The 24,486-nt window shown below is 46.8% G+C and overlaps 2 protein-coding genes across 4 annotated transcripts; both read right to left on the minus strand.

Annotated features, from left to right (window-relative positions):
• Window positions 1-13,337, minus strand: LOC147799830 (cathepsin B-like). Of its 2 annotated transcripts, none has more exons than XM_087133542.1 (8): window positions 13,207-13,337; window positions 4,224-4,348; window positions 3,788-3,994; window positions 3,232-3,341; window positions 2,099-2,328; window positions 1,636-1,752; window positions 1,376-1,504; window positions 1-861 (listed from the first exon to the last, which is right to left on the minus strand). In XM_087133542.1, the coding sequence occupies exons 2-8, from the start codon at window positions 4,344-4,346 to the stop codon at window positions 782-784; spliced, it is 996 nt and encodes a 331-aa protein (XP_086989668.1). In that variant the 5' UTR covers window positions 4,347-4,348; window positions 13,207-13,337; the 3' UTR covers window positions 1-781. The 2 variants fall into 2 exon arrangements, with proteins under 2 accessions (XP_086989668.1, XP_086989669.1); XM_087133543.1 differs by having other exon boundaries at window positions 4,224-4,351; window positions 13,207-13,309.
• Window positions 13,338-16,263: 2,926 nt separating this feature from the next.
• On the minus strand, window positions 16,264-22,538 carry LOC110979580 (cathepsin B-like). 2 transcript variants are annotated; one of them, XM_022235519.2, is made up of 8 exons: window positions 22,385-22,538; window positions 21,856-21,983; window positions 21,427-21,633; window positions 20,508-20,617; window positions 18,346-18,575; window positions 17,853-17,969; window positions 17,540-17,668; window positions 16,264-17,016 (listed from the first exon to the last, which is right to left on the minus strand). In XM_022235519.2, the coding sequence occupies exons 2-8, from the start codon at window positions 21,973-21,975 to the stop codon at window positions 16,937-16,939; spliced, it is 993 nt and encodes a 330-aa protein (XP_022091211.1). In that variant the 5' UTR covers window positions 21,976-21,983; window positions 22,385-22,538; the 3' UTR covers window positions 16,264-16,936. The 2 variants fall into 2 exon arrangements, with proteins under 2 accessions (XP_022091211.1, XP_022091210.1); XM_022235518.2 differs by having other exon boundaries at window positions 21,856-21,980; window positions 22,385-22,531.
• Window positions 22,539-24,486: the final 1,948 nt, after the last annotated feature.

The raw sequence follows: 24,486 nt of genomic DNA on the forward strand, positions 1-24,486 counted from the left end.
TATTTTGTAGTGTTTGTTTATTTTTCTTTTTTATCGCCAAGGCAAGCTGTTATAGTAATTAAGTGACAATTTACTAGAGGCAATAATATTTTCTAGACAGCACCGTGCAAAAGATGCACTACAGATGTGCATAGGGTCATTCAAACATTTTCCTAAATCACCCTGTGCTATACTGACATGGTCGAAAGTTTATGTGTCGATGCGGTCCCGTCAATTACCGGTGATTAGACTATTTCAGAATAGGGACTCCATCAGTGCCAGGGTAAAAAGTAGGTAGCGTGCTTATTAATGTTTGTAAGAAAGACTCTCTATGCTCTACGCTGAAGTTGCGTGTACGAGCCAACAGCTCTGAACCTGATTATGATGGATATGCATTGCTGGGATCAATAATGACAAGCAAAATTTTTGCATTTGATTTAGGTGGGATGAGGCTAAACGCATTGATCATTGCAATTTCTTTTTACTCTGTATACCATTTTACTTGACATAGAGGTTCCTATTTTGGGAGCTCAATTGACATCATCTCGACTAGTTTCCCGTGATGAAAATAATGGGCACATCCAGTAGTGATCAGTGATCAATACTTACCATTAGCAATCATAACTTTGCAAAATTTTTAATATTCATACTTTTGTTTAAAATGACAACTTTCAGAATGAAATCTCCTTTTTAAATCATAGGTGCCAAATTTTTAAAATTCATACTTTGGTTTAACTCGACAAAATCCAGAATGAAATTTCTTTTTTAGTCAGAGGTGTTTGCTCCGTATTCCATATTAGAATCAAATTTTCTTTGGGATTCCAGCAAGGATGCCATCTTCGATGCCACACTCGTCATCCCCGCGCTTGATCTTGAAGTATCCTAACAGCAAATCGAGATATCACATTTTGAAGAATTAGTAATGTAAAATGCAAGAGCACCGTTTAAAAATGTAAATACTAGTACACGACGTAGTTCATATCCTGAAATGCAGGTTCATATTTCACAACGACTGCTATTTTGTTTTGCAGGAGATGACGTTACGATGTAATACACAAATGAACTGCCCCTGAACGAAAGCTAGCACGTGGGGAATGATTACTGCTTATCCGGTTTCACATGAAAAATTTTACTCCCATCAATTTGGTCTCTCTCCTTAAAGTACGTGACTAGCATTTACTAGGTGTGCACAGTGCAGCCGTATGACACCGTTTTTCACTGTGGCAAAACTTTATACAACTAGCTACACGTCTGCAGTAAGTAATTTTGCAGGGTTGGTTCATGGGTTTCAACCCGATTCCACAAAGTCTGCCCTGTCATATGACTATGAAATGACATAACTCGAGAAAGGCAAAACCGGTGAAGTCATAGCCAAAAACATCCACGTTTTAATCACCTTTGTCTCCCCAGTCTGGATTCCACGAGTTGGCAACCAGCCAGTAGTCCACACTGCCCTGAACGCCCCATCCAAGTATCTTGACGGCGTGTCCTCCGAGCGCGGTTCCCGTTTTGTGTTGGTAAACGCCTGTCGTTTATTAAGCATAATTATATACATTATACAGCTGTCATTTAACCGTTACAAAACGGTCCTGGAGAGAGGCATTCCCAATCCAATTAATATTCCCAGCCCCTCCTGGATACGCCACTAGTTCTTACCGGATCTGTAGGTGGGGAAGTCGGCGTAAACGGTGAAGACTGCCTGCACAGGGCCGTTCATCATTAACTCTTTCTGTATCTGCTTGACTTTTGAAGGGACACTGTAAATTCTCCCTCCTACAAAAGAGAATAATAAAATAACTTTGTATAAAGCACGAGTGTGAAGAGATGCCCAATATACCATACACTTTGCACCAAAAGGCTTACCATAATGGAAAGACAATTTCCCCAATCAAGGATCTAGGCAATAGCTCTTACCAAAATAAACATCTGTTTGATGAGAAGTATCGAAAAAGAAATAAAAACGGGAAAATATCATGTTTTGTTCAATGCTGTTAACGAAAGCAAATTAACTGTGACACCTAGGTTTGTGTACATGTACATATATGGGGCTGGAGGCACATGCCTCTCCCTTCCCCCAATAGTGGCGCCACTGTGTTCAAAGCCGCTTTGCTTTACCCACCAAAGTGCCGGTCCTTGTCGAAGGTGACGTTGTAGCCCGTCCGGCAGGTGTGGTGGCATGGTGGAGTTGGGACGTCCGGTCCGCAAGGCTTCAGGTGACCGGGCTCGTGGTGATCACAGCCCGGAATGGAGTAGGGCTGGCAGCCGCTCTTGCTGTTGTACAGGCCTCCGCTGACGAGACCATGGGTCTTCCAGAACTCCCAGGCTGCGTTTGGGAATCCCCCACCGCATCTTGAAACAAGCACAGCATAGGAAAAAGAATGACTAGAGAGGCTTGCCATTCTCTGGTAAAACAACATCATGCCTCGCTAGCACATTTTGAATCCCTGCTCAATTTGCATCCAAAATTGTAGGGATCGCGTCCTCTTCGATTCATGTTGGTCGACTGAAGTTTCCATAGATTTTTAAGGGAGATATGATGGAGACAAGGCCGTCCTCGTCTCGGTCTCCTGCTTCACCTGGTTTCCACCCTCTGACTTCGAAGTGCGCAGCTGAACGAAAAGTCGTGTTTTGCTGGATAAGCATTGAAAGTGTATTTTGTTGACTGGAACACAGAAAGAGTTGTATTAATTTCGAATATGACAGAAACACAAGCTTTTTCAGTGTCAAAAATGAAGCTTAAGACAGGAGCGCTGGGAGTAGCGTAACTACCTTCGTTTTATAATTGAAATGCACCAGAACGTCATACCTAATTAAAACACCGTCTTTTGACGTCGTTAAGTCCTCTTCTATAAACTCAATTCTCTTTCTCTCGCATTTTCAGTTCCACCTTCGCGGCCTACATGGTTAAATAAAGACCTCGTACACCAGTTTCAGACGGGCGTTCTACAGTCGCACCAAACCAAACAGAATTAAAAGCAACTCAGATCGACCCAATTAAATTTTGCTTTCAGACAGACGAACTTAACACATACACTTGCATTGGCTTTTGCCCATGAAAGAGCGACGCCGGGGACAAAGTCGTTCTGGTGTCGTTCCGAGCGCTTCCAAGTGCCGGTCTTTCGCCTGTTCATACGCCTTGTCGCTCCTTATTGTTTCAGACGTAGAACTTGTGCCGTACTTAATCCAAAATTTGCTTTTAATTTGGTTTGGCGTGACTCTACAAGAACGCCTGTCTGAAACAGGCGTAATTACCCTAGGCCACAGGTCTTGCAGCAGGAATTCAGCTCCTCGGCAGAAATGTTCACCTGGACGTTGTTGTGAATGCACTCACGATCCGACATGGACTCCACCGCACCAAATGCCTAATACATGTAATAGAAAAACATGATTGAAATACATGGAACAAGTGGACAGAAAAGGTGAGCACACGAGATTAATTAAGACGATCCGTTAGTGTCAGTTGCTTGAAATAACTTGCCACTTTTGTATTTGTTTTAGCAATTAATACCATTGTTATTAATACCGTCTGCATCATTGGGGCTTTCTTTACCATTGCAAATAGTGCACCCAGGGTAGGAAGGGCTCGGGGCTTAAATCCCATGTACCAGGCCTGCATCTTAGACAAATGACACTACGTTCGATTTGAATGCTTCATTATTTATTTGAAGAGATAAAATCAGAGAAAATCTGTTTTCCATTTCATTTACATCCTGAGGGATTCTTTCAAAGGCCTTAAACTTAAATGCGGCCCTATAGCAACTTGAGACTCATTATATTAAATTGAGAGAGTGACTCCAAAAAAACATACCCAGCAGGAGCCGCAGGCTGCCTGGTCCCTGATCAGCGAAATAGTTGTGCATTTTGGCCACTTCTGGCGCGCGTCGAACGTCATGGGGATGTCACTGACGTCCTCGTGGAAGTACAGAGGCAGCCTCTTCTCCACCGGAAGCGGGTACTTCACTCCTAGACGAGCGATAACTGACTCCAGGGTTTCGCCTAAAAAATTGGGACCAGCCTGGAGCCAAAGAATAACAAGAAAAATATTGCTGCATTTGAAATGTTCAGGCCTGAACTCGCTTTCCAGTATGTTTTTGTTTTTAGTTTTTCCAGCGGAAAGTTCTCTGTAGGTAGAATAGCTGAACACTGTTCATACACACTGTGGCTTGTAAACAGATTTGAGACAAGTTTTATTTGTTTTTTTTATAAATGGAGAAAATTCGGCATCGAACAATCATCTGCCATACCTTCCATGTCGTATCCATAGAGTTGATGCGTTGGATAATTTCTGCGGAGTACTCCTGAAAGTCGATGCTGGCCGATGTTAGGGCCAGGACACTAACCAGAAACACTACTGCGAAGCGCATCATGGCTGCTGAAACGAAACCCAAAATGAGCCAGATCCAGTAACGGCAGTTAGTGTGTATTAAGCTGGGAGCCAAAACAAAGCCGGTCAATTAAAATAATAAGCCCTTGACAACCTTTTGCCCGAGGTTGTTCATTAAGGCGAATTCGTGGCTGATACATAGTCCTGTAACAAACGCCTCCGGTGCCTGAGGACTCCGCCGGAGCATGCACCGCCGGAGCCCCCTATTGACTGTGAATCACGAACTCTGTGAACTCTATTGTGTTTTGGGGTCGCGCTGTGGCTCCGGAAACACGCCTGTAATTGGACACCTATTTTGCGGTTGCGGCCGGGTGCAGAACAATAAGGATTGGCGCGCCCGGGAAAAATCAATTGGGCCACTGCCAAAATCTAGGGAATGTAATTGTGCTGATGACGAATGTACTGTACATATAGGGTAGTCTGGAAAAAGTCGTGAAGAAGGAAGGCCGAATAAATGTGTTGTGTTCTGTGAAGAAAAACCCACGAAGGTCTACGCTACAAATGGTGGCAGCGGTGACGATTTAAGGACACAAAGATCAGAGACATGGCGAGCTACAGATCATTTTCGGATATACAGATGGCCTTGGACGAAATCGAGAGGTCGTTGGTAGAAACGGAGTCAGCCATTCTACAAGGTCAAAGTACACCGTGGCAATTTGGGCAGAGAAAATTGCCAACGGACCTGAACGAACAGCTCGGGGGACAGTACAGGGAGCCTGCAAGTGTCAAAATGAAGGCTGGTAAGTCCCACGAATCTCTGCGCCTAGATCCCGTAGCGACTCCGAGCGGCGAACCTGGCTCGACGGACCCGGCGGTCGCGGGGCAAGCGGAAACCGCTGAAAGCGGTACTCCTGCTGCCATCGCCGACCAGCGCACCGCGAGCAGGGCCGCTGCCGCAGCTGCACCGAGGATTAAGGCCCGTGAGTTCGATGGCTCTTCCGGCCTAGAAGAATATCGGGTACACTTCGAGCGGGTGGCAAGAATAAACCAATGGGATGAAACAGAGATGGCGGACTACCTGCTCGTGTCCCTGAAAGGACAGGCGTTGGAAGTAGCCTGCTCTCTTAGTAAGGAACTGCAGTCAAACTACGCAGAACTGATGAAGGTACTGGATTGTCGTTTTGGTTTGGAACGCCAGCGAGTGCGACACCGGGCAGAACTGTCAACCAGACGAAGACGGCCTGGTGAGACTGTAGCAGAGCTGGGGCAGGTGATCAGAAAGCTCGTCAGGCGAGCATACCCGGACAGTGGACCGGCATTTCAAGATGAGTTCGCCATAGAACAGTTCAAGAATTCCTTGGATGACTACGACCTGAAGCAGGCCTTGTTTCAGGGAAAGCCTAAAACCCTGGACGATGCTGTTGAGATAGTGGCCGAGGCCGAGGCATGGCTGAAGGCTGAGAAGATAGGGCACTCGCGGGCAGTTAAAACCCCAGTAGGCGAACGGCAGGACAGTCAAAACCACGCGGAGACAGTGGACATTGCGGAAATGCTGCGGGGCGTATTGACCACCCTGGACCAGCAGAAGAAGACTAACACTAAGGACTGGAAACCGGGATGCTGGATTTGCGGTAGCCTGGAACACTTTCGGGTAGGTTGCCCACAGAATAAGAAGAAACAACCACCCTTAAACTAGAGGAGGCTGGGCTTGAGAGCCAAAGCCCAGCCGTACCCGACAGCAGGCTCGAAACTGACAAACCATTGGCGGTGAAGGCAACCTCCTCGGCGTCGGAGACTCATCCAAAATGGGTCGCCCCGCCGAAGCAGGTTGCACCGCCAGCGAAGGCAACCTCACCGGCGATGGAGGCCCCGCCGGAATGGGTCGCCCCGCCGGTGCAGGTGGCACCGCCGGCGGAGGCAACGTCGTCAATGTTGCCTGATACGCCAAACAATTCCGCCCCACATGAGTCTCGTTTGCCACTAAACACGGTCGGGACGACAACCGACTTTTCGTTTCCTCTGGTAGAGAACTCTGTCAAATTAACGACCGAGAAAGGCGCATCGGTGCCTTGTAAACTAGGAGCTGGGTTGAAATCTTCGTCCTCCACTGCAGCTGGACTGTATGTGAGGGGAAGGTTGGAGGGTGTGACTACCAGTTTCTTGCTAGACACCGGAGCGACGGAGAGCTTTGTATCTACTCGTCTCTTTGAGAGGATAGCGCTGCGAGGGAAACCGAATCTCATCCCCCCTGATCGCACATTCCGCCAGGCCGACGGAAGTGAGCTGCGTGTGGTGGGACGGGCCAAAATGCAAATAGCATTAGGAGGATGTAAGGTGAACCACATGATGTGGGTCACAGACGTGAGCGATCAAGCGATCCTTGGACTGGACTTTCTACGAGAACACAAGTGTACATTGCTTTGGGAAGACGAATGTCTGCAGGTGGGGAGTTATAAGATGCCAATGCAGGCCCAACCGGGAGAGCCTATAGCCTGCCGTGTCCGAGTAACAGAAACCGTAATAGTGCCACCTTTAACCGAAGTCATTGTTGGATGCCAGGTGGTACACGATCGACCGGGGATTGTGCCCACCTGGGGTGTACTGCAAAACAAGAACCACAATGCTGAAGATCGCAGTTTGCTGGTCGCCAGCGCCTTGGTAGGAGTGCAAGATTCCGTAGTTCCGGTGAGGTTGTTTAACCTGTCATCTGAGCCTAAGCTACTTCGGGCAGGTACCGATGCTGCTACGCTTGATCCGGTGGACAGTGTGACGACGACTCGAGCTCAACATCAAGCTGAAAAGTCCGATGCAGCCCTGACTACGGAAGACAGTGACGCCGACCAAGCTGTTTTGGTGGTCCCGGAACATCTGACTAGCATGTTTGACCTAAGTTGCCAAAATTTGGCACCGAACGAGCAAGAGGGACTGGCGTCATTATTGTGGAAGTACAGCGATGTATTTTCCTCAGAAGACGGCGATATTGGCAGGACCAGCATCATCAAGCATCACATTGTGACCGAAGATGCTCAGCCGATTAGACAGAGGCCAAGGAGAGTCCCCTTGAGTCAGCGCGAGGTAGCGGACCGGGAAGTTGCAAAAATGCTCTCCCAGGGCATAATTGAGCCGTCCGACAGCCCTTGGTGCTCCCCGATTGTGCTGGTGAGAAAAAAAGACGGGTCGGTCAGAGTGTGCGTCGATTACAGGAAACTGAACGATGTGACGAAAAAGGACGCCCACCCCTTGCCGCGTATTGAGGACAATTTGGACTCGCTTGCCGGATCTCGATACTTCACAACGCTCGACCTGGCTTCCGGCTACTGGCAAGTGGAAGTCGCCGAGGAAGATAGACCCAAAACTGCTTTCTCTACGGGGCGTGGAGGGCTGTACCAATTTGTAACAATGCCTTTCGGACTTTGCAATGCCCCGTCGACTTTCGAGCGTCTGATGGAGCGGGTGTTGGAAGGGTTGCAGTGGCAGGTAGCAGTACTGTACCTCGATGACGTGATTGTATTTGGCAGATCCTTCGAGCAACACATGCAGAGACTGTGCCTGGTACTTGAGAGACTCCGTGAGGCGAACCTAAAACTGAAGCCGAGGAAATGTCGCCTTTTCCAGGAAGAGGTGGAATTCCTGGGCCATGTTGTCTCGGCGAAGGGAGTTTCCACAGACCCGGAGAAGGTGAAAGCGGTACGGGACTGGCCACAGCCCATGACAACTACTGACGTAAGAAGTTTCCTTGGCCTCGTCTCTTACTACAGACGATTCATTGAGGGATTCGCTGGAATCGCCCACCCACTTCATCGATTGACGGAAAAGGGCAGAGAATTCAAGTGGACGAGTGAGTGCCAGCAAGCATTCGAGATACTGAAGCATTGTTTGACCTCTGCTCCGATACTGGCTTACCCAAGTGCCGAAGCCGAATTTATTCTGGACACAGACGCAAGCGGCTTTGCCATTGGGGCCGTGCTGTCCCAAGTGCAGGACGGAAGGGAACGAGTACTGGCGTATGGGAGCAGAACGCTAACCAAATGTGAGCGCAACTACTGTGTAACCCGCCGGGAACTCCTTGCTGTTACCTACTTTGTGCGAAAGTACAACCACTATCTGTATGGGACACGTTTCCGAATCCGGACGGATCACCGACCGCTGAAGTGGCTGCACGGGGTCAAAGAGCCGCAGGGACAGTTGGCGAGGTGGCTTCAGAAGCTGAGTATATACGACTTTGTCATTGAGCACCGCCCGGGTCGCCAACACGGTAATGCCGACGCCCTGTCAAGGAAGTGTTCCCCACAATGTGACCACTCGCTGGAGGACGGAGATATCTGTGCGGGTGCGGAACTTGACGTGAGAAACCTACGGCACACAAGAAACCAGATTAGAACTGTCAGACAGGCCCCGTCGGTGCAGGCAGCCCCGCCGGCGCAAGCAGCTACTCCGGCGGAGAGGGCCATCTCGGCTCCGATAGGCCAGTCAGATTGCTTGGCGGTATTGCAACCTGTTTCCTTTCCCAACGCCGACGAAGAATCGGACTCCCTGGACAAGGCGAGTGATTTTAGCCCGGGAACTGTTGGTCGATTACAGCACAAGGACAGAGATTTGAGCAGGGTTCTGTCATGGTTGGAGGTGCGTGGGCAACGACCTGCTTGGGAGGAGGTGTCATCTGGAAGCAAGGAACTGAAATTCTGGTGGGCCCGGTATGAACAGCTAGAGGCAAGACAGGGGACCTTGTACATCCGCTGGGAGGCCGCCAAACCTACGGACCGGGCTCGACTGAGAATGGTGATCCCACCGGAAATGAGGTCGGCAGTCATGAAGCATTTTCACGACGAGAAAACAGCTGGTCACCTCGGAGTTGCAAAGACTTTTTCCCGACTGTGTCGCAGTGATTTCTACTGGCCGTCCATGCGACAAACTTCGCGCCGCTGGATTCAGAGCTGCCAAATGTGCCAGAGGAGAAAACAGCCGTCGAGGACAAAGCGAGCAGAGACGGTGCACTATCAGGTAGGGGCGCCCCTTGAGAGAGTCGCCGTGGACATTGTGGGCCCTTTTCCCGTGACCGACCGCGGGAACAAATACATCATGGTGGTAGGTGACTATTTCACAAAGTGGACGGAGTGCTACCCCATCCCAGACCAAAAGGCCTGCACGGTGGCCACCAAGCTGGTGGAGGAGTTCATAGCCAGATTCGGCGTTCCACTAGAGCTGCATTCAGACCAGGGCAGGGATTTCGAGTCTGCGGTCTTTGGAGGGATGTGCACCCTATTGGGGCTGAAGAAAACACGGACGACACCATACCATCCGCGCTCAGACGGCATGATAGAGCGGTTCAACCGAACAATGGAGGCAATGCTCAGTCTTTGGGTCAATAAGGCCCAAACGGACTGGGACCGACATCTGGCATTGCTCACCATGGCGTACCGGTCCTCCGAGCACGAATCAACAAAGGAGACACCCAATGCAATGATGCTGGGTCGGGAGGTGTCGATGCCGGTTGACCTTCTAGTAGGTGCAGGTGCGCCATCAGACGAGACAAAAGTGGCCACCGACTATGCACAGAAGTTGCAAGACAGACTTCAACTCGCCCACGAGGTCGCCCGGGAGGCCCTTAGCAAAGCAATGCGTTCACAAAAGAGACATTACGACCGCAACGTATCTAAACTTGTGTACCGCGAGGGAGCCGTGGTTTGGTTGCACTGCAAACACCGGACGAAAGGTCGGTCTCCAAAGCTAGATCTGCACTGGGCTGGACCATACGTAATCATCAATAAACTATCTGATGTTGTCTACCGAGTTCAAAAAAGCCCCCGTGCGACCCCCCTTGTGGTACATGCAGACCGACTGAAACCCTGCTATGGAGTCACGAAGGAGGACTGTGGCTTTAGACGCCGCCTAACTACTGACCGCCAAGCCGGTTCACCGGGGCAGTCTTCCCCGCCGGGTCCTCCGCCGGGGCAGTCTTCCCCGCCGGGTCCCCCGCCGGGGCAGTCACAATCGCCAGGCCAGCCTACTTCGCCGGGGCAGTTAACCTTGCCGACCTAACCTACTTCACCAGGGCAGTCACCTCCGCAGGTTCAACCAACTTTGCCGGGTCAGCCGTCTTCGCCAGGGCAGCCGTCTCTGCCGGGGCAGTCACCCCCGCCGGTTCCACAAACTCCGACCAGTCATCGTCCGCCAAAACCGCATACTCCACACTTCCCACGCGCTGGAGCCCGCGATAAAATCATTGGTACCCGCGATACCGTTGGTGGCCTTACGTGTAACGGGACACCGCAAGTCGATGACAGTGCTAATCAGGGCACGCAACAACGAACACGACGGGGCAGAGCAGTGCGGAAGCCAGCACGGTTTTTGAGTTACATAAGTTCATCTGAGGGCGGACTTTCTACCGACAGTATGGCAGACGAGCCTACAGACTCCGCCTTGTTCACTTGCAAGAAGTGTGGGAAAAGCTATGCCAGTGCGTATGGCCGACGCCGTCATATGAGGGCAGCACACGAAGGGAAACAGTATGCTTGTCGAGTCTGTGGCAGTCTGTTCCGCCGCCCCGAGTACGTTGCCCGACACATGAAGGTTCATGGCCAGGAGGCCACATCGAGTGCCTGTGCTGGTGGCGATGCCGAGCCTTCATCACCGACGCCGAGCGGGTCTGCCGACCAGGATCAGACGGCGCAGGTTCGGAGTTCTGTCCGCCGAATCACTAGTGACGAGACGGTAGGAGCTCACCTATACATCGATGGGCGGTGGTTCACGGCCCGCTCCGTCCACACCGTCGGTCTTGCCGAGTGCGACCCACCGAGGGGGATTCAGCCCAGTAGACATGGCAGATGCGTCAGTGAGGTAGCATGTCAGACTGAGCCGGTCTTCATGCGGGAGGAGTTTACCACCCGCATGACGGAGTCAATGGAGGACCAATGCCGAGGAACTTATACCATTCGCGAGACTGAATCAAAAGGGATACGCGAACCTGGTGACATATTTTGGAAGACGTGGCACCGGGAGTCTGGACTCCCGGACAGTAACTCTTAGGCCCTAGTTGTTTCCTTCTAAATTCCATCATTCTTTTCCACGTTCTGGTAGTCACCAGAGATTGCTGGATGAACGTTCGATCTGAGTAACCAGTTTGGGGACCAGTATCGACGTTGACCCACATTCTCAGGGGAAACCAAACGTGAGTGGTTTTGGAGTTCTTTTTTTTTTGTGCGGTACAGATTCTAGCTAGTATTGTAAAGTTCTTGTTGAAGAATAATTTTCAAAAATTGTATTGGAGCAAGTTTTTCAAGTTTTCAGTGTTTAAAAAAAAAAAAAAAAAAAAAAAAAAAGACTTAAGTGAATTTTTGTAAGTTGTATGCATATCTATATTTGTGAACCAATCAAGTAATGTGGTGGTCGACAGGTCAGTCGTATCACTTATTGACTCTGAGTCGGCAGTCGCGGACCAGAATCATATTGATCGACTTTCTCTGGTGGACACTGGTGTAAGCGCTGTTTCAATTTCGAGTTTGTAATATTAAAAGTCACCTATTCGGGAGAATAGGCCCAATCTAAGAAGGGGGCAGTGTAACAAACGCCTCCGGTGCCTGAGGACTCCGCCGGAGCATGCACCGCCGGAGCCCCCTATTGACTGTGAATCACGAACTCTGTGAACTCTATTGTGTTTTGGGGTCGCGCTGTGGCTCCGGAAACACGCCTGTAATTGGACACCTATTTTGCGGTTGCGGCCGGGTGCAGAACAATAAGGATTGGCGCGCCCGGGAAAAATCAATTGGGCCACTGCCAAAATCTAGGGAATGTAATTGTGCTGATGACGAATGTACTGTACATATAGGGTAGTCTGGAAAAAGTCGTGAAGAAGGAAGGCCGAATAAATGTGTTGTGTTCTGTGAAGAAAAACCCACGAAGGTCTACGCTACAGTCCCATGCCAGTATATCACCACATAATTATGTTACAAAAGCGCAATGAAAAGACACCAAATTTTGGTCACTCTTCGTTCACTTATAGTGGAAGGACACAGAAGGAGTTGCAACTCTAGTACATGCACTTCAAAGTGTTCAATGATCGTCGCCCCTGAGTCAGACGAATAATAGAAAACATTCTAAAAAATACCCAGTAATGTCCTAGCATACCTGAAGTGTTTTGCTTGCAATTAAATACAAATTATTGCTGAGGTCAGGAAATAGAGAGAGAACAATCTTTGATACAAGACCATCTTTTGCTATCATGTATAAAACTTTTAATCTTGCGACCCCGTTTCATTATCCATGCAAAGTTTGTAATCTTTATCCTCCTCCCTCCAATACATCAGTGTTCAAAGACTTGGAACGAATTTGGCTAAGGCTGGCCAACAAACTGTTGCCTACTACTGGAAGCTAGGTTCTATATACCTCAGTATGCAGATTACCTGCGAAAAATTGCAGCGTCGATGACAGGTTACAAAAGGGTTTCGTGGTTATGAAACGGATGGTGCGTATCCGCCCCGAGTTGAAGTGCACCCCAAAGCAGCAAAAAAAAAAAAAAAAAAAAAGACAGATAGTTGTAAGTCGTTACGCGTACTCGGCGTGCTCCGCGCCAAACGCGCCGTTGATCTCCAAAGGAGTAAAAAAAACCCAAAAAAACCACGCCCTCTTTTGTTCCGCTCGGAGCGGATAGCAAGCGCTCGCGGCGCTCTGGCTATGGACGCTATGGCATGCCACAAACCAGTAATTGGCCAGATGTTATAGCCCGGGCAGTTCAAACTCCTTCTGTGTCCTTCCTCTATGGTTCACTAAATTTCATGTTAAAAATTAGGCCTAGCAGTGACCCAGAATAATGATGACGAGAGCACAACCGGAAATAAAGATTCTTGCGCGTCCCATCACTCATCTCAATAACTTTTTAAGCTGGCTGACCAGGCCTTGAAACTAACCTTGTTTACGCTTCAGCGTAGAATAGGCCTTGAGGAAACCTTTCACGGGATGGTATACGACACCTGTGCAGTTCCACTGACAATGTCGCCTGTGCGTCAGCAAACACACCACCCCTTTATTTAAGCACAGTCACTGTGATAACAACGTAACCTATTGACTCGCCTGCGCACTTGACAGCCTAGAGTCCAACCACGTGACAGTCTTGTGACACCAGACAAGATAGATCCCGACACGGAAACAGAAGAAGCATACTTTTTTGTGTGCTGAAACGTTAAGTTCAAGATTAATGGGGTCAGCAAATACATTTTGCTTGCCTACTAAAAGCCCGCGTAGGCCTTGATTGTTCGCTCACGGCTTGACACTTGTGTCTCCATTATGACGGCATGGGGTAGAAAGCGAGCGAGAACTGTCATTACGCAGCAAGTTTATGTATATCCATGAACATTTTGTAGATTGCATATGTGACTGATAAAGTCAGGCGATCGGACCACATTGCACCTGGAGCCGTGGAGTGCCGTAGCCTGGTGGCTAAGAGCATCGGATTCGTAGTTGGCGGGTAAAGCCGCAGGTTGCGGGTTCGAATCCAGCCTGGGGTCATGCACGATTGTGCGTGTGCCCTTGGGCAAGGCATTTTGTCACTCACTGCCTCTCTCCACCAAGGAGCAGTTGGGTACCTGTGAGGGCAGAGATGGTTATTGTGGTTGATTTAGGCGTGTTGCGCCGAAATGGCAGTATCGAGCTGTATACTCCACAGGGAACTGAGATGGTATTTGGAATGCTTGATGGGCCCAGTGAGCAGGGGTAATAATGGAATGGAATTGCACCTTGCAGTTTTCCGGATAAGCGCGCCATATAAATCTCTCTTCCTCCTCCTCCTCAGACTAAAGACACTGTTGCTATACCTCGTGATTCGGGGCAAGTTTTTACATAGCGACCACCATCTCTGGATTGGACTGGTTCCTTTGTGCCGTTCTTATCCGTTGAGAACAGTGTATTGGTGCAAGGCGTAGCCGCTGGGTAGCCGCTCATTCTTGCGTCAGGTTAAATAAATATATTTGTGGGGTTAGGCCAGGTCGATTCCATCTCCGATCAGGTCAGTCTGCTGGTCTGCCACAAAAGGAGTCAGTTGTCCCGCTACAAATGGTGTCAGAAGTGGAATGCTCTGTGATTTTGTTGTATTTGCCAATAAAGAGTAACATTTTTGTCATTTTGTTGTGAAGTGGACGTGCCTCACGGAGGTGAACAGTGAGGATAATTGTAACGAGGTAGGTGGGTTATGCTTACCTGGGTTTTTACTGCCTTGTGCATTGTGTTCGTTGTTGGGTTGACAAAATTGGTGGGGATTCTGTTAAGGATTTGAGAAGAGTTGCAATCCTTTCGTCATACTGCAGGACAGCAGCCAGCAATCCTGTTAGGAATTCACTGGGTGGTAGTAGTTACACAAGGGTGTAAAATTCTGGAGGTTTGGGAATGGGAGTTCCGCGGCCTGAGTTTGCCTGTGAGTTACCGGTATCGCCAATTGGCCAGTGGCCGAGTGTAAAGAGTCTAGTTGAGACCGAGATTCCTGTTCAGGAGGGAACTCCAATATGAGCATGGTTATTAAAGGACAGTGGTGTTGGCCCGATGGGGAGTGACAAGGGTTCTGTCCTAGACGAGCTGAACCGTTGAAGACTGGAGGTTCAGTGGTTAAAATGGGAGAGGGACCGTTTGTCCACAGAGCCTGTCAAACTTGGGTACACAGCCTAAAACGGTGAGTGAGGGTACCCCTAAGAGTAGGGATACATCTCTGATCGATGTTGATTCTGAGATCAGCTGGAAGCTGCCCAAGGATAGCTCCAGGTATGCACTGTAAGGCAAGAGAGCGTTCCAGTTTTGGCACATCGCCTGAATTGGTTTTAAAGGAAGTGCGAAGGCAAACAGAGAGTACGCCTGTGAGGCCTATTCCCGCGGGTAGTCCTAGCACCAACCCTTTTTAGAACCATGAGGTTCATAATTCAAGTGAGAATTTCTGGTCAGCTCATTAGCATTAAAAGTGCCCCCCAGCATCTTTTGAAAAAAGGAGATTGTTTGGCCCCCAAAATGGTGAGATTGTGTAAATCGTTGCCAGGATCAACTGCCTGGGTCTTTGAGCTTTCCTATGAAAGCAGAATGGCTAAAAACTACTGTTGAAAAATGGTCCTAAGTGCCTAGGAAGGTTTAGGGTTGCCACTTGAAAAATGGTTGCAATCAGACATTGGAAAAATCATTTGCGGGGGTGATTTACTTTTGTGGGAATAATTAAAAATTAATTGGTTAACCCACAAAAGTTGAAAAGAAATTTAAAGATTAGGGACCAGACAATTATTTCATTTGTGATTCAGAAATCTCAGGGAGGTTGGTACGCATGTTATTAGGCCCTGAACAATGCTGATTTTACACTGTTTTCAATGGGTCTTGAATTAGTGGACTGTGCCCTACAATGCAAGTACGGGGGACGGAAATGAAAGAAAACAGTAAAGGCGCCCTCTACAAACAGTATGAAGCAAAGGGCGACAGCACACGACGCATCGCGTCTTCAGTCGTGTCGTGCCTCACGTCGTGCTTTAGGCGACGCAATAGGCGATGCGATGCAAGACACGACGTACGACGCGACGCATGACGGAACGACGGGACGGGCGACAGAAGGGGCGACGTTTAGGCGGGAAAAAATGCAACATGGAAAGGACCTAAGACTGCACGACGCGACGGGCGAGGGCACGACGCGACGCGTCGTGCGTCTACAAACGTAATGGAAAGAGGGCGACGGTGCGATGGGGCGGCACGACGCAAGGGAGCCGTCGTGCTGTGTAGTTGCGTCGCCTGGATGGAGGCTAAAGAGAGAGAGAAATGTTTGTCGTGAATAGTACACCATAGGGAAAAGCAGTTCCTGAGGGTCTATAACTTTACTTCGCTGCCGACGCACTTTTACCTTTGACGATACTACTTTACTGAACTCTTCGAATTTCCCAAACCCCCTCACAAAGGTTTGTCCTTTTTAAAGTAAAAGCAAGGAAAACGAATCCAAAAGAAAGGCTAAATATTTTGTTGTTTTGTTTATTTTTCTTTTTTATCACCAAGGCAAGCTGTTATAGTAATTAAGTGACAATTTACTAGAGGCAATAACATTTTCTAGACAGCACTGTGCAAAAGATGTAATACAGATGTGCATAGGGTCATTCAAACATTTTCCTAAATCACCCTGTGCTATATTGACATGGTCTCAAGTTTATGTGTCGATGCGGTCCCGTCAATTACCGGTGATTAGACTATTTCAGAATAGGGACTCCATCAGTGCCAGGGTAAAAAGTAGGTAGCGTGCTTATTAATGTTTGTAAGAAAGACTCTCTATGCTCTACGCTGAAGTTGCGTGTACGAGCCAACAGCTCTGAACCTGATTATGATGGATATGCATTGCTGGAAACGTCAATAACAAGCAAAATTCGTGCATTTGATTTAGGTGGGATGAGGCTAAACGCATTGATCATTGCAGTAGTGATCAGTGATCAATACTTACCATCAGCAATCATATCGTCGCAAAATTTTAAAATCCATGCTTTGGTTTAAGCTGACAACATTCAGAATGAAATCTCTTTTTTTTTTAATAAGAGGTGCCAAATTTTTAACAAATCATACTTTGGTTTAAGCCGACGGAATTCAGAATGAAATTTCTTTTTCTAAGCAGAGGTGTTTGTTCTTTATTCCAAATTAGAATCACATTTTCTTTGGGATTCCAGCATTGATGTCGTCTTCGATGCCACACTCGTCATCCCCGCGCTTGATCTTGAAGTAACCTAACAGTAAATCGAGATATCACATTTTGAATAATTAATAATATAAAATGCAAGAGCACCGTTTAAAAAAGTAAATACTAGTACATAACATAATTCATATCCTGAAATGCAGGTTCATATTTCACAACGTTTACAATTTTGTTTTGCAAGAGATCACGTCATGATTTAGTACACGAATGAACTCTCCCTGATACATTTTTTCTGAACGAAAGCAGCTCGTGCATGTGGAACATGATTACAGGTTATCCAGTTTCAAACGGAAAATTTTACTCCCATCAATTTGGTCTCTCTCCTAAAAGTACGTGACTAGCATTTACTAGGTGTGCACAGTGCAGCTGTATGACACCGTTTTTCAATGTGACAAAACTAGCTACACGTCTGCAGTAAGTAATTTTGCAGGGTTGGTTCATGGGTTTCAACCCGATTCCACAAAGTCTGCCCTGTCTTAAGACTATGAAATGACATTGCTCGAGAAAGGCAAAACCGGTGAAGTCATAACCAAAAACAGTTACTTTTTACTCACCTTTGTCTCCCCAGTCTGGGTTCCACGAGTTGGCAACCAGCCAGTAGTCAACACCGCCCTCAGTGCCCCATCCAAGGATCTTCACGGCGTGTCCTCCGAGCACGGATCCCGTTTTGTGTTGGTAAACGCCTGTCGTTTATTAAGCATAAATATATTCATTTTAAAATTCACATCTGCTATTTAACCGTTACAAATGCCGTTCCTTAAGTTCTTAAGTGTTGGTGATTTCAATTCCTAAAAAGGGTCCTGGAGAGAGGCATTCCCAATCCAATTAATATTCCCAGCCCCTCCTGGATACGCCACTAGTTCTTACCGGATCTGTAGGTGGGGAAGTCGGCGTAAACGGTGAAGTCTGCCTCCACAGGTCCGTTCATCATTATCTCTTTCTGTATCTGCTTGACTTTTGAATGGACACTGTAAACGCTCCCTCCTACGAAAGAGAATCATAAAACAACTTTGTATAAAGCACGAGTGTGAAGAGATGGCTAATATACCGTACGCTCTGCACTAAAAGGTTTACCATAATGGAAAGGCAACTTTCACAAGGATCTAGGCGAGAACTCGCTACAAAAAACATCTGTTTGATCGAGAAAAGAAATGAAAGGAAATTGGAAAAAAAACATGTTCTGTTTAAACGGTGTTAAACTAGGGAGAAATTTCTGGGGCTATATCGAGGGGTCAGTGAAAGCAAATTAACTGTGACACCTAGGTTTGTGTACATGTACATATATGGGGCTGGAGACACATGCCTCTCCCTTTCCCCAATAATTGCGCCACTGTGTTCAAAGCCGCTTTGCTTTACCCACCAAAGTGCCGGTCCTTGTCGAAGGTGACGTTGTAGCCCGTCCGGCAGGTGTGGTGGCATGGTGGAGTTGGGACCTCCGGTCCGCAGGGCTTCAGGTGACCGGGCTCGTGGTGATCACAGCCCGGAATGGAGTAGGGCTGGCAGCCGCTCTTGCTGTTGTACAGGCCTCCGCTGACAAGACCATGGGTCTTCCAGAACTCCCAGGCTGCGTTTGGGAATCCCCCAGCGCATCTTGAAACAAGCACAGCATAGAAAAAAGAATGAGTACTGAGGCTTGCCATTCTCTGGTAAAACAACATCATGCCTCGCTCGCACATTTTGAATCCCTGCTCAATTTGCATCCAAAATTGTAGGGATCACGTCCTTTTCGATTCATATTGGTCGACTTAAGTTTCCGAAAACAGCGTGCAGTTCTTTCGCTGATGAGCATTTTTGGCAATTCCATTTGCACGCTGACGATCTCGCGAGTACATGGGAGTTTGCGAGAAAAAACGAGAACACAGTAGTGTCCCTTCAACCCGCCAAGAAATCCGTTGCTTCATTCGTGGGTCGAAATGGTTTGATGAGTAGATAGTTGACGTTTTTCACTATCAATAAAGTTATGTTTCGGCGATGATCGACAATTTCCTAACGATTTATTTGGACGCAAACTTGCTTAGTGTTTTTCACGAAAATCGCAGGCCTCCTCTTTTTTAAGTGCACCTGACTGTTTTGCAATAACTGAATAAAATTGAGACTTACAATTCTTCACTAAAAGGATTGAACATCCGTTTAATACCAACATTTTTGCTGCCGGGCCAATCAAAAGTTATATGCACTACTCACTCAGCGATTCCGGCAATTTTATTTTTTTGCAAGACGAATGGTAAGTCCGGTTCCCCATTAAACGATCAACATTCACTAGGTTTCCTTCGATGCAAAGTCTGGGTTCCCGATTTTGGTCAGACACATTTACGCGTATCTCTGATACGCCAGTATTAGAGAGAATATGTCAATCAACCAATCGCAGATAGTCTTTCACGAAACACATACGGCAGTGTTTTCGGTTAATCTCACGAAGTCTAAACCTGCGATAACGAAATATATTGGGTGCACCTGACTGTTTTGCAACGACTTGAAAAGTAAAAACTTATTGTTTGGCTGGATATAAGACATATATCTATCTTTCTGCTGTCAAGAAAATTCTCCCGGCCCAGATTTGGATCCACTAAAACCAGGCTTTTTCTGTACCCCTCATTTTTGCACACGAAAGCCTACGTTTTACGGCTAATATCCTTCAAAAGAGACTGCGAATATTTGTATTTTTTACAAGGGACATGCGACTGATATCTTAACTGTTCATTTGTGTAGAGCTATTCCATTCTTAAAGGTGATACAAGGTGGTATACAATTTTGAAATGTCCACTACATAGCTCATTACATATGCATGATTCAGACAGCCTGGCGTGCATACGTAGCAAATGAAAGGAGCAGCTTTTACGGGTGCCGTGCGCTGTCCTCGTCTCGGTCTCCCGCTTTTCTTGGTTTCCACATCCGACTTTGAAGTATTCAGCTCAATGAAAAGTCGTGTTTTGCTGGACAAGCATTGAAAATGTATTTTATTGACTGGAACACAGAAAGAGTTGTATTAATTTCGAATATGACAGAAAGACAAGCGGTTTCAATGTCAAAAATGAAGCATAAGACAGGAACGCTGGGAGTAGCGTAACTACATGTACCTTCGATGATTGAAATACATAAAAACGTCATGCCTAACACCGTCTTTTAACGTCGTTAAGTCCTCTTCTATAAAAATCAGGTATTTTTCTATCGCATTTTTATCACCACCTTCGAATCACGGCCTACATCGTCAAATAAAGACTTCTTACACCAGTTTCAGACAGGCGTTCTACAGTCGCACCGAACGCGCAGACTTTTGCTTTCAGACAGACGAACTTAATGCGTAGACTTGCATGGGGTTTTGCCCATGAAAATAGCGAAGTCTGGAACCAAGTCATTCTGGTGTCGTTCCAGCGCCTCCAAGTGTCGATCTTTCGCCTGCTAGCACGCCTTGTTGCTCCTAATTGCTCTAGACGTCGAACTTTTGCCATTCATCCAAAATTAACTTTAAATTTGGCTCGACGCGACTGTATAAGAACGCCTGTCTGAAACTGGTGCAATTACCCATTGCCACAGGACTCGCAGCAGGAATTCAGCTCCTCGGCAGAAATGTTCACCTGGACGTTGTTGTGAATGCACTCACGATCCGACATGGCCTCCACCGCACCAAAAGCCTAATACAAGTAATAGAAAAACATGATTGAAATACATGGAACAAGTGGACAGAAAAGGTGAGCACACGAGATTAATTAAGACGATCCGTTAGTGTCAGTTGCTTGAAATAACTTGCCACTTTTGTATTTGTTTTAGCAATTAATACCATTGTTATTAATACCGTCTGCATCATTGCGGCTTTCTTTACCATTGCAAATAGTGCACCCAAGGTAGGAGGGGCTCGGGGCTTAAATCCCGAGTACATGCACAGGCATCTGAAACCATTAGCTCTGTTGTAATCGTAAATCGTAGTCCCCTGTGGCACAAGGGGGGCTTGAGCACCATGAGCTATTTTGGGGTTAATTCCAGTTTGTGTCCAAGCAACAAATCCTAGGTGCAGCACTGGCCGTTGCGGAAGACCGGTGCTTACAAAAGACAAGCAGATTTCTGCACATGCAGTGAAAAAACGGAGTCATGTACGCAGACCCGAGTGAATAGTACAAGTAAAATAGAAAAAACTAATGTCAACATGACGTTATAGAGGTAAAGTGCATGACTGGTACGCACAACAAATTCAAGCCAAACATTCACTAAGCTTGCTTCATAATTAAATGTGCTTGAGAAAGTGTAGATTAAGTTCTTTGTTTTGATGTATTACTCAATAACTTTTGGTAACCTGATAGACATGGACATTGTGTGGCCGAAAAACGTGGTTCCTTTTTATTTACATCCTGAGGGATTCTTTCAAAGGTCTTAAACATAAATGCGGCCCTATAGCGACTTGAGACTCATTATATTAAATTGAGAGAGTGACTCCAAAAAAACATACCCAGCAGGAGCCGCAGGCTGCCTGGTCCCTGATCAGCGAAATAGTTGTGCATTTCGGCCACTTCTGGCGCGCGTCGAACGTCATGGGGATGTCACTGACGTCCTCGTGGAAGTACAGGGGCAGCCTCTTCTCCACCGGAAGCGGGTATTTCACTCCTAGACGAGCGATCACAGACTCCAGGGTTTCGCCTAAAAAATTGGGACCAGCCTGGAGCCAAAAACACAAGAATAACGAGGAAAATATTGCTGCATTTGTAATGTTCAGGCCTAAACTCGCTTTCCGGTATTTTTTGTTGTCGGTTTTTCCAGCGCAAATTTTTCTGTAGGAAGAACTGAATACTGTGTACACTGCTTCTTGTGTAAAGAGATTTTGAGATCATTTTTATAAATAAATGAAGAAAATTCGGCATGGAACAGTCGTCTGCTGTACCTTCCACGTGGTATCCATGGAGTTTATGCGTTGGATAATTTCTGCAGAGTACTCCTGAAAGTCGATGCTGGCCGATGTCAGGGCCAGGAAACTGACTAGGAACACCACTGCGAAGCGCATCTTGGCTGCTGAAACGAAACCCAAAAAGAGACAAATCCAGTGACGGAATTTGTATGTACTGAGCTTGGAGCCAAAACAAAGCTGGTCAATTAAAACAATAAGCCCTGGACAATCTTTGGCCAGTGGTCGTTCATTCAGGCAAATTCGTGTCCGATACATAGCCCGATGTACGCCAGCATATAGCCACTATAGGTTACAGTTAGGGCACAATGATTAGACACCGAATTGTGGTCACTCTTTTTTCACTAAAATGCTAAAAATTAGGCCTAGCAGTGGTCCAGAATAATGATGACGAGAGCACAACCGTACATAATGAATCTTTTGCGTGAGATCACTTCTTAACAGTAACTCTTAACGGTAACTCATCTCAATAACTTCTTAAGCTGACTGATCAGGCCCTAAAACTAACCTTGTTTAGGCTTCAGCGTACAGTAGGCCTAGAGGAAACCTTTCACGGGATCGTATGAGACACCTGTGCAGTTCCACTGACCGCCTGACTTGTGCGTGAGCAAACACACACCCCCTTGATTTAAGCGAAGTCAGTGGGATAAGAATAATGTAACCCATAACACTCGGCTGCACTCGTGACAGGGTAGAGTCCAACCACGTGACGGTCTTGTGACACAGGACAAGATAGATCCTGGCACAGAAACAGAAGAAGCATACTTTTTGTGTGCCTAAGCTTAAAGTTCAAACTTAATGGGGTCAGCAAATACGTTTTGCCTGCCGGATATAAAAGCGCATGTAAGCCTAGTTGGTTCAATCGCTCACAGCTGAAAACTTGTCTGACATAATGCCCAAACAATGAAAATCTTGTTGATTGTAAAGATTTCCACCGCAACTAATTTCCTGGTTAACGTAAGTAAACTTTATATTGTACAGGAAATATTCATGTAAAAAATCCGATCTCCTGACAAGTCAAACCAACAGCACTTTTATGATGTACCCCAGGGTGAAGCTGATAGCCTGTACTCCATACTTCAGCTTGGTACCTGCAGTATAATGTCCGACAAAAATCAAAATAACCTAAAGCGATAGCTTGGGTGTTGGATAACATCCATGCAGGTTCATCACCCTGCATGCCTTTTGGGCACAACACCAATATGGCCAGCATCATCCTTTTTACCGTACGATCTCTCAAACGTCTATAGAATAAAATCTTTCGCAAGCACTGCGACGCGACGCCAATTTTCTAACATTTAAGAATATCCGAGGGTTCTCGACAACTCTTGGACGGAGGGTACTTGGTTACAGACAGAAGTACATTGTTATAATTCTCATGATTTCGAATCGATTTGACTCAACCATTACAGACACAGAAAATATTAATGCCTTTCCATTCATACCAAGTTTAAAATAAGTGTGGTCCGAGTGTCATCCGTTGCCCAGAGGGGCGCGGCGCCACACCTTTGCAAGCAAGCATCTATTATGAACCCCTGACTGGACCAAGAGAGGGCCCGATTTTCCTAGCAACACAGACTCCTATGGTGGGAACTGCACTACGCTTATCCACGAAGCCAGACTAAGAACCGCACGCATTACGGTCGCATTGCTACCACCAAAAGGTTCACCAGTAGCATAGTTCTTTTCAACTGATGAGGGGATGGCTCCCCACAAGGCGGACAGGGTAGACTACCGCGGTTACCTAGAAGAGCGCACTGAAAGCCGGCTCTTCTGTAGTTGTACCTAAGTCTTACTTTATTTTCGTGTGTATTCCACACTTATGATTTATTTTGTGTTGATGCGTTTTTTAGGGGGGTGACTGTCTCTGGGTTTTTTTTTAATTCTTTGAAAGTCGTATTTTGTCTTGAGATCGTCTTGTTTGTTTTGCTTGTTCCTACTTTTATTACACGTACACGTTATGTTTGTTATGTTTAATTGTGTTTCTTTTACCTTGTAGCAGGATCCTGTGGAAGAGCACTTTGTAGTGAACAGGCTACCCTGGTTAAATATACCAATAATAAATACATGATGAATAAGTTTATGCATCCCATAAAAGCCGAGGGAGTGGGAAATGAAGAAAAATCTTGGGCACTGCGACAAAGGGTGTAAGGCATAAACTTTGAGACATTCTAATTCGTTAAAATTATAAAAATGAAGAAGATGCAAATGTGATAGAATAAAACAACAAAATACTTAAGAAATATTAGGGACGGCAAGTTTATCAGTGTGCTTTTGAAAACGGCCAGACCAGATTTGACAACAGCAATCAAAATGAGGTAAAATAAAGGTATTATAGAGACGTTTGAGAGACTGAATAGGTAGGTATGGTTTGACACGTGGAAACATACCAAGCTTTGCCTGAACTCTACTCACAACTTAATCAACATGTTAAGACTATATACTTGGTGTCAATAATAACACCAAGACGTTTTGTTTTGACGACCCGGTTGCGTGATGATTCACCTCTACCTTTAAGAGATACCGCGCCTAATTTGTGTTTGGATCCGATAAGTTAATCTAGTCTGGCGACGTCCAAAAGCCCTAGGAACCTAAACACCACGACGATAT

This window comes from Acanthaster planci, linkage group LG02 (genome assembly GCF_054643075.1).
Source record: "Acanthaster planci isolate LZ-2023a linkage group LG02, COTS_SCS, whole genome shotgun sequence".
Taxonomy (NCBI): Eukaryota; Metazoa; Echinodermata; class Asteroidea; order Valvatida; family Acanthasteridae; genus Acanthaster; species Acanthaster planci.